We start from the raw sequence: 10,557 nt of genomic DNA on the forward strand, positions 1-10,557 counted from the left end.
GCCGCAGAGGCGTGGGCGGGCCCCAGGCAGGCGGACACGCGGCCTCCCGAGGCGCCCTGCCCGGTGGGGCAGCCCCGTACCTGTAGCGGCGCCTGGATCTGCCGGCCCGGAGGCCTGGGCTCGGGGGCGGAGAAAGCCGGCCGGTCTGCCCGCCGCCGACTGGGTCCACACGCAGGGCCGGGCGACGCCCCCCGGCACCGCCGAGGTCCCCAGCTGCCCTCGCGGCGGCCCGCCTGCGGCCCACAGCCCGCCCGTCGCACGCGCGCGCGCAGCGGGGCCGCGGCCTCCCTCTTCTGCTTTGTAGGAGGGAGCCCTGCACCTGAGCAGCTCATCAGCTCTCGGCCCAGCCATTAGCGCCTGCAGCTGCGCCCCTGGGCCCGCTCGGCTCGGAAGCCGCGGGCCGCCCGAAGCCTCGCGAGGCCTCGAGCTCGCCGGGCCCTGGCGGCGCTGCCTCTCACTTCCGGCCGCGGGCCGAGCGGGGCCCTCCGCCGAGCGGAGCGGAGCGGAGCGCGCTGTGCCGCCCGAGACGAAGCCAAGCCGGCTGAAGGGTGGCCGCGTCCCGGACGCGGGTCCCGCCCGGAAGGCGAACTGAGACCCTCCAGGACAGATGCTCTTCCCGTTGCCCACGCAAAGTCACACCGAAACCCGTCGTTCTCCGGATCACATACCGAAAATGATTTTATTTTATCCATTTACATTTAACTCGATATAAACTTGTCCGGAAAAGTCAATATGCTTTATATTAGCTCAAACATTTATTAAGAAAACCAAATTCCATAAAGAAGCACAGACAATAAGTTAAAACATATCACAAGTTGACCAGTATGTAACGAGAATGCTTTATCTACACAAAACATCCTATTTCACGTGTTTGTTCATTCTTGGAAAGCGCGTCTGTTCTCCGGGTGTGGCTTTGGCCGGCACATGCAGAAGAGCTGACTGTTCTCTGTACAGAGTTGCAGGGCGGAGGTGTCCGAGCGCACCCATCGGCGGCGCAGGGGCCCGGGCAGTGGCCAAGGGGCACGAGGGACGACAGGACGACCACAGAACCAAGGGCACAGAGCAGCGGGGAGACATGGAAAAGCGAGTGAACCCCGGTCCAGAGGATCCAGAAAAGAGATGTGGCTTTTGCTTTTACAAAAGGAAACTTTCCTTACATGTTTATTTTGTTACTTCTCACAAACTTATCAAAACGGGGAAGATCACCTCTTCATTCCATGACTGTTTAGCCTGCTCCAGCCACCCAACCCACTGGCATGGTCCTCTGAGACGCTTTCCCGTCAATGCCCTCACACAGTTGTGCTTAAGAAAAGTAAGAGAAAATAAAAGCTTTTTTTTTTTTTTTTTTGCAAGCCAATAGAAGGTTGCATGGATGTGACTGGGTGGATGAGGCAAGGGTAAGGTGGTGGAAAAGTAAACAAGAGGAGTTTGAAGAAAGAATACGAGGATAAATAAAATCCTATCAATTGGGCCCTCGGATGAGGCGGTTGGTAGCAGATGCTTGTCCCTCCCTTAAGACAAAAGTCCCTAACGTTGTGCTGTCCCTTGAACACGTCCGTGTGTGACCTAGGTGCACTGTGTATGTGTGCATGTGTGTGTGCATGTGTGTGCAGTGTGTAGAGTGAGCGAGAGCGCTCGTGTGTATGTTTCTGCCCACAAACCAGTCCATTGGTGTCTGATTTCAGATCCTGAGTCGACTCCCTGGTCAGTAAAATGGCGGGAAAGATGCGTTTGCGGGGCGCGGGAGGAGGGACACGTGGCGTGGGGAAGGACGGGCTGGGAGGGCGGCGGGGAGCGGGCGTAGGCGTCGTGTTGCAGGTGCGGGTGGGAATGCCGCGAGCCCAAGGCCGAGAGGAGGGCGCGAGCACGACAAGCGCGAGCAGCGGGGAGGCCTGTGTCGCGGGAAAGGGTGGGGTGGGCGCTGGAGATGGGTGGAGGGAGGGTCACCGGCTGGTACAGTGAGCCGGGTGGCGGGGGAGGGGGACTTGGGCGATCGAAATCAGGCGGAGGGGGCGCCTCGTGCGCTGGGGCTCGGGGCGAGCCCGAGCGAGTGGAGAGAGGAGAGGACTAAACGAGACGCGGCGGAGGCCGGGTCGGGGCCGGGGCGGGGCGGGGCGGGGCGGGCGCGCGGCAGGGTCCGGGGCAGTGGGCGGGGCTCCGGGCGCGCGCCCGGGGGGAGCGGCCTCGGGCGGCCCTCGGGCGGAGTGGGCCGGGGGCGGCTGCATTAGGTGAAGCTCATGGAGACTGTGTGCTCTAGCGCCTTGCGGCGGAGAGAGGCGATGCTCGTGCCCCGCCACACATCGCTGCTGTCCGGGGAGCTGCAGAGCTGGGGGGAGCCGGAGACGTTGCTGGGGCCGGGGAGGGAGGCGGGCACCATGCCGGGGAAGGCGGGCTGGTAGAGGTGCGACTGCAGCCCCGCGCCGTTGGAGCCCGCCAGGCTGTTGGACAGGCCCATGGAGTTGGGCGGCGGCCCGGCCGCCAGGCTGCACTGGGACAGCGACTGCGCCATGGCTTGCTGCCTGCCCAGCGCCGGCGGCAGCGGCAGCTGCGACACCCCGGGCATGGCGGCCGCCGCCCAGCGGGTGTCGTTGGCGTGGAAAGAGCACAGGCTGTCGCCCATGGCGGCGGCGGCGGCGGCGGCGGCTGATGGAAACTGAGGCAGGCCTGGCGTGGGCAGCAGCGTGCCGGGCGCGCGGAACACATTGGTGGTCTTCTTGCGCTTCTTCCACTTCGCGCGCCGGTTCTGGAACCAGACCTGGAGCGGGCAGGGAGGGAAACAGACAGGGCACTGTTAGAGAGCGGGCGCGGCCACGAGGGCGGGGGCTTGAGTCCGAGAAACTCGGTCAGATACACCCACTCAACTCAGGCCGAACAAGTGCCACAGGTCCGACACGCCCCCACATCCAGCCAGAGACCCTGGTTCTCCAACAGCGCGAGTCATGCGGCGCCCCTTGCACCCACCAAGGGCCCACTCCCTTCCTAAGTGATCGTGCCCTGAGGCGCTTGCACGGAGTGCACACATACCCCCATGCTCAGTGTCCACCACGCCCCTGCATGCTGGCGCATTCGGTGCACGGCTTAGATGCACAGGTCTGCAGGCAGACATGTGTCAAGGCTGGATCCACAGGTGTACAAATGAAGATAAACATGTGTACCCATGTGGCTTAATAGCGTGCCTTATAACACTGATTGGGGTATAGAATTTTCAGAAACGCTGGAAATTTGGAAATTGATGAAGGGCCGTGCATGACATAGCTGGTTTCAAAATCGAAAGACAAAGGAAAACCCCTAACGCCACGGATGGCAGAGCAGTGATTCGTGTGGGAAAGCAAGCGCTACTGAGCTACAGCGTTGTTTGGGTCGCCACCATGACTTTCTGATTCATAACATACAGCACTACCGACACAAGTCTCTGCCTCATTCACAAACCCCTGCAAAGGCACCTTTATCTGCGCTGTGCAGGTGTGCAGCGACCTGCTGCCAGAGCCCTGGGCCCCAGGGCCTTCAAGTTTGTTCTTTTCGGGAACTTACTGAGGATCCCAAATAACAAGGTTTCCAATTTCCTCAACCCCCTTCCCCTTTCACCTTTAAACCAGAAGAAATCTTCTGACTGCTATAAATTAAAGGTCAGTTTAAAGCTCACACTAGTTATGAGTCAAGTTTAATTTTTCTAGACAAACCCATATGTCTCTTTAAATGAGATGTGTTTGATAAAATAAACTGCGAATGGAAATAAGCTTCCTGTGCGTCCTTTCTTAACAATGACCCTGGAATTTCAGGCCTTGCCAGACAAATTAACCTATAGATGTCATATTCACTACTCCTGAAAGTAAACTGCCTGATCAAGATAACCTCTCGTCTTCCATATTTTAATTTGATCTTATTTAAAAAAAAATTAGCCAGCATGCTTACTTGGCAGGCTTTCAGTTTAATATCTAGTCAGTTGAAGGTTTACTGTGCATACATGTAAATGGTAGGGGACACAGCTCAAATACTGATTGAGTTTCATCTTAGAATTTGGCCAGTGCAATTTGACCACCATATTTGTGGCCAAAAGGTTATTCTTCGGTTAACCCAAGCTCTTTAGTGTTTATTCTGAAAGCTATAGTATCATGAGTCCAGAAGTACCTGACCCCTTCTCAGTAAGCTATGCACTCTCTGCTCATCAGCATCAACCGCATTTTGCAATCTAGAATTCTGCCTGCCTTTGAGCTGGCCATGGCCTGTTCTACCATATCTGGCCATCGCCCACCATTTTATATTTCTCTGCTTTCTTCCCCATTTCCCATGTTTCTGTTTACACCAGTGTCCAATTGGGTAAAGACCTCTATCCCTTTCCTGCTAAAGCCCCTTGTGCTGGTGGCACAGCGGATTAATGAGGCAGCAGGGCCAGGGTGGTGGCTGGGATCAATGCAGCCGGTGGTGGATTGAGCTGTTAGAGGCCCTCCGTGGAGGGTAACCTGCAGGAGCCAAGGAAAGCACAGCGAGGAGACTTGCGGTCACAGGTCGCCTGTACTACCCATCCAAGGTGGGACTGGGGGAAGGTAAACCGATGGGGCCCTAGACAGAGACCCTGTCTGTGTCGAAAGGGTCCCTCACATCACCCGGATATATTTTGATAGATATCTACAAATTAATTGCCTGTTTCTAACACCTTGCAAGTTTCAGTGACCCCCGAAATGCTTGAATGTTTGGGATGAACAGCAGAGGAGGAAGGTGGTGGACTTCTGTGGGGCAGTGGGGAGAGAAACAGAAGAAAGAAGGGGGAGGGATAGCTCAGCTCGGTAGAATTTCAGTAGAAAATACACCCACCAGTAAGGTTTCTGAATCTCAGGCACGGGAGGAAAAGAACAGCTGTTAAAAAACTAAATATTGTAGGAATATTCGAAAAACAGTGCTCAATTATGTTTGAGGGTTAGTAGTCAAATGATGGCTACAAAATTTTTTATGTTTCATGGCTTACTGGGGTTGGGGGAAAAAGTCTTCATGGGGTCTGAGCACCTCCGTTCCAAGCTATGATGCATATGTTTTTAAAATGTGAATGTTTCCACTTGAAAACTAGAGCATGACGGATTAAAATGCAGGCAAAACCTAAGGGAGATTTTGAGAATGCACAGATGACAACTCCAGGAAATATATTAACCGCAGCCACGGGCCAACTTTGTACTCAGTTTGAAATGCAGCTCTTCTCAGAAAATGCTTAATACAACAGTGAGAATCTAATGGAGGTTGGAATTTAAAAATCCACTTTTGTAATATCTGCTGTTACAGTAATATAGACATACTGTAAATGTATTTTAAAATATATAGTCCGTTTAATTCCCCACTTATAAATGGCTCAGAAATAGAGAAAGAGAGGGAGAAGAAGAGAATATTACTTTTTCCCCCTTCCAAGCAAATGCTTTATGAAGATCTCATTGGAATCCAGCAAATGATTAATGTGAAGATTTGGGAGGAAATCTGGGGAGCTGTATTAAAGCCTAGATCTCAGGTTCATTTCGATCAGCCAGCCGTGAACTCTGGGCCGAATTCATTACACTTTAATAGTGCTGGGAGAGGAAGAAAATGCAATTTCTCATTCCATTAGAAAACTAGAAAATACTCTTAGCTTGTCCCCCTATTAAGATGTGGCAGGTGACAGGGCCATTCTGGGAGACATGGTCAATGGAATTACAGCACATTATTTTTGTTCCTATAAAATATTGAAAGGCAAGCCTGACTGTGCAGAAGTTATTTCACTGATTTGGTTTTTATGTAAATAAAATATTGAAAGTTAATTAATCCGTGCTAGAGACTAATGATTATGCTTATTATATTGCATTTGATCGCGTAATTTGCATGATTCTCGCATTGCTGCTTAATAAGCCATTCCAGGTTATAAATAATTCTGAAATTGGTTTCTAATAATGGCATGCTATAAAAGGAATGGTTTTATTATACTAGCCAGAAAAGGGGAGCAATACCAGACATGGAATTGGCCTCTATGTGAGGAGAGGTGCTTTAATACTTAAAAGTATGATATATACCAGATATGGGTTAAAAAAAATAAGTATGTTGGGACATTTAGTCTGCAACCAGAAAGCATCCTTAAAAACATACAATTGCAATAAATGAAATGTTTCCATCATTTTTAATCAGTGCAGTGGCCCACGTACTGAAAAGAATGTGTGGCAATCTGTTAACTATAAAGAAAACTATGAAGTACTCATCATATAAGAACATAAACCAATTACTATTTAATTTAAATTTGGTCAAGGAGCAATGGTAGAGTGAATTGTGAAGTAAATACATTTTCCATAAATTATTTTTGCATTACATTACATAATGTTAATCATTTTGAAATGTTAATTAAAAAGGTTATGTTGATCTGATTACTTTTTAAACTATGGAACATTATTTTTAAAAATATTGAAATTGCCATTCTATTAAATTGTTCCTATCAGCAGCCTCAAGCTATTATCTTTGCTGAGCATTATACTAGAACAATTAAAGTACTTTGTCTCTTTCTTCTTGATTATTCTTTTGTGTACTTTTTGAAAATAACTGTTCCTATTATATAGTTTGTATTTTATTTCATTTACAACTTTTTCTATTAAAAGATTCACTGCCATTAACCTTTGGAAGATCTAATAAAGTTTAATAGACCTCGTTTTCTTTTTTCATAAAGTCAGTTGTCCAATTATATTTTATTTGTGATTCTAAGTTCTATTTTAATTTAAACTAATTATCAGTATGTCTAGGTTAAGCAATAGCATTTTACTCTTTAAAACAAAAATTATTAGATAGGTTTTCTCTTGAGAGACAAAAAGTAAATTATGAATTCTGAATCTACAAGATTCTAACAAGCTGGTTTTATCATTAACAGTAATAGAAGTGTCGAAATGGTATGTGATTTTTAAAGTTTGGGCTCAACTTCATATTTAAAAGGAGGTGCAAGGTAAAAAAAAATTAAAGAGCCTTAGTAATATTTATCTGCACAATGCAATTAACATTCTTTTGGTGCTTAATATCAAAGGCCCATGGTTCAGGGCTTCCAGCTTTCACTAAGGAAACCAACCAGTCTTATATTGAGTAAAAATATTAATCTATGTTATACCTGAATATTGCTTTTTTTAATTTGACCACTTTAAGTACCCAATGACATTCATTTGCTGACTATTTAGAACAGGAGCACACGCTATTTTTCTAGATTAGACTATCTTTAAAATGCCCAATGGAGGCAGAAATATTCATCACTGTAATTATGGACACCTTGGTCTCTTCTTAGATCAAATATAAAGTAGCTGAGATATTTAAACTTAGTTTATAAAAGAATCTAGAGCTGAGGTTGACGCCCAGGATTAGCGGAAACTACCAAATCCAAGACAGGAAGGGAAGATTTTCAGCACCCTGGATAGCTCATGATTATACTAGTATAGTGTGTGTCTTGAAATTTCGCCTCCAGCACTTGCCCATAAAATATTTGATACATTGCTTTTCATTCTTTTAAAAAGTGGAGGAAATGAGATTCATTAGACTTATGCTTTTATTTACCAAATTACAGAAAAGTTGAAGGTGTGTTTTCTGTTATATATAATTTACAACTTGGAGGATAGTTGGACAAGAACAGGGATCAGTAATGATTTTGTCTACTAACTGTTCAATATTTCCCACCCTAAACATCCTGTCTTCAGATCGGTTATCCAAAACAGAAAGCCTTAATTTTTCCCATTTTCTTAGGAGTAAGCCAAGTATTAGAAGCTGTGGGGGATCGCTGCAGCCGCCCTTAGAGCACTGGTTGCACCATTAAAGTTCAGATTCCTTGAAAACATCAAAACTGGGGGTATTTTTTGCCCGAGAGCGCGGGAAGATGATATTCAGCAGAATAAAGCACCGTGAAACGCAGGTGTGGATCTTTTTTAAAAGGTGCCTCCACACCTTACTTTTTCCCTTTTCATGTTTCTGTATAATTGTTGCATTCCCCCATTTATCCAGATGCTTAATACAAACTCATTAGAGGGTAATGAAACACTTGTCAATAACGCAAGCTGGAGTGGAAGTGCGCGCTCGGCTTAGCCGCCTGGAGACGCGGCGGGTGGGAGACGCGGAGGTTCCCTTCTCGGGAGGAAGAAGGCGGCTCAGTCGAACAATGCCAGCTTCGCTTATGAGGAGTTTCTGCTGGGATGTGGTTATACTGGTGGGAGACTGAGGCCCTGCCTGTCCACTGGAAGATGGCGATCGGGGCCAGTTTCCGGGCCGAGGAGCTAACTCGACCCAGGAATGCATAGGCTTCTGAAGAGAAGCCCAGAATCCCGGCAGGGGAAGGAAAGACCCCACTGCCTTTGCCCAAGTCCTCCCGCCCGCGCCCGCAGTACCTGCACTCGGGACTCGGTCAGCCCGATACGCAGCGCCAGCTCCTCGCGCATGAAGATGTCGGGGTAGTGCGTCTTAGCGAAGCTTCTCTCCAACTCGTTGAGCTGCGCCGGGGTGAAGCGCGTCCGGTGGCGCTTCTGCTTCTGTTGGCCCTGCTGCTGGCCGGCTTGGCTGGGGTTCGGGCCGCCTTGGGCCCCGGGCTGCTTGTCCGGGTCCTTTGCGCTCACCGCCAGCGAGGCCGGCGTGGAGCCCACGGTGGTGATGTCCTCCCCAGGCAGGAGAGTGGCTCCCTCGACTGGGTCGGTGTTGGGCGCTAAGTCCCCCGGATGGCCCCCGGGGTCGGAGCCCCCCACGCCCAACCTACACTTCACCGCCTCCCGGTGGCCCAGAAGCTCGGCGGCATCTTTCATACCTGAGGAGGCAAGGAGATCGCGGTCACTAGCTTCCTAGCGGTGCCAGGAAGGACTTTCCCCCGCGTGAGCCTCCTGCAGCCCCATCCTCGCTTCCCTCCGCTCCCACGGTCGTCCTACGAAGGAAACTCCTAAGACGCTCGGCTGAGCTCCCCAGGATTTGGGCTGCCAGCTGCAATCACAGCTCCCGGCCCTTTCCCCTCTTTCCGCATCCGCTCCCGAAGGCAGCACGTGCTCTCCTCTCTCCCAGTCCCGGCAATGAAACACGCCTCTGCGTCCCTTTCCTGAACCGAACCCCTGGCGCCCAGGAACCCGAGAGCATATCCGTGAGGAAAAAAGAAAGGAAAAGAAAATTAAGCCGTTCCGAGGTTGCTGCCCCACCTGCATGTGCTTAGGCGGCTGGACGAAATCTACCTCCGGCCCCAAGCCGATGCCCTCTCACTTGCGGAAGATGAATAAGTCTCAAAGCCTTCCACCCCCTGAAATCAACCCAAATCAGCTCCGCCTCCCCCTCAAATCAGAGAAAGTGTTTGGAAAATGGAGTCACATCCATCACCAAAGATTCCCAAACCGGAAACCCAGACAGCATTAAAGAAACTCAAGTAAATTCAGTAGACCTCGCAGTGAATCAAACTTTAGGGAATTCAACTTCTCTTCCCGGAGAAATAAAAGGCGCGTTCCTCTCAGCCATGGGCAATGCCGAGGAAAACGTTTTGCAGGCCACGGCGCCTGTGAGTGAATTTGGCTTTCCTCTCTTCTCAATGAGCACACTTAGCAATTCCGCTTCAATTGCAGTGGCTTCTCCTTCATCCAGATTTTTACAAATTCAATCACACTTAGACGAGGAGAAGAGAAAATGGTAGTCGGGGGAGAGAAAAGGAGATAAAAAAGAGAAGAAAGATATACCAAATCAAAGCAGACAGGACGGGAAAAGAAAGAAAAACACCTCCAAAGAAATTACGATGGGGTGGATCGCCTTTCCAAAAATAATAATAGTGATAAGGGAGCGAGGGGAGGAGAAAAAAAAATAACAAAAACAAAAAGTAACATTTCCCAACTCCTTTTCCCGGATCTACATATTACATAGATTTTTTTAAAAAGATGATGTTAAATCAAATTAAACTTTAATGCAGCACAATTACTTTTAAAGAAATTAGTCCATTTAGGGCGCATTAAGGTAAAATAAGAAACAAATTGACAATTTCCTGCCCGTCTTCTCCTGGCTGCCCGGGCGAGAGGCGCGCACTCACCTAGTCTGGCGTCCAGGAGGTCGGCGTGAGAGAGCATCGCGCACCGCTCCAGGGCGAAAGCTGTTCCCCCCAAAATTTTAGCGCCTTTAAGTTATTTAAAATAGATATAAGCTATAAGCTATACTATATAGATATATATAGATCACCTAAATGAAAGAAAATTCGGTTTGTGGTTAAAAAGGGGGCTTCTTGCATTATAATGTCCTTTAGAGAGACGGGGAGGTGCTTAACAGTTGAATGAACCCGTGAGCAGCTCGGCGAGGGGACCAATCAGGAGGGCAGCCTGCAAATGTCAGCGCCCGGAGAGTCCCCCACTCCGCCCGCCCGCCCGCCCGCGCCCGCCCGGAGGAGGCGGCGGCGGCGGCAGCCCGAATGCTCCGACCCCGAGCAGCAGCTAAAGCAGATGCGGCCGTCCCGGCCTCGCCCTGGGCTTCCGGGCCCAACCTCCGTCAGTGTTTCCCAGCGATTTTCCCCACGCACTCCATTCCTTCTCCTAGTTCCGCCCTGCTCTCTCCAAAGGCGCAGCTCTGTCTCCTAGAGCTAGA

The 10,557-nt window shown here is 49.7% G+C and overlaps 1 protein-coding gene across 1 annotated transcript; it reads right to left on the reverse strand.

The window, feature by feature from the left end:
- Positions 1-2,224: 2,224 nt before the first annotated feature.
- On the reverse strand, positions 2,225-10,049 carry OTP (orthopedia homeobox; the record flags this gene model as incomplete). Its single annotated transcript, XM_081090084.1, has 3 exons — positions 2,225-2,755; positions 8,355-8,764; positions 10,013-10,049. The coding sequence occupies 3 exons, from the start codon at positions 10,047-10,049 to the stop codon at positions 2,225-2,227; spliced, it is 978 nt and encodes a 325-aa protein (XP_080946210.1).
- Between the last annotated feature and the right edge of the window lie 508 nt (positions 10,050-10,557).

Source organism: Myotis nattereri (genome assembly GCF_964212035.1).
Source record: "Myotis nattereri genome assembly, chromosome: 4".
Lineage (NCBI taxonomy): Eukaryota > Metazoa > Chordata > Mammalia > Chiroptera > Vespertilionidae > Myotis > Myotis nattereri.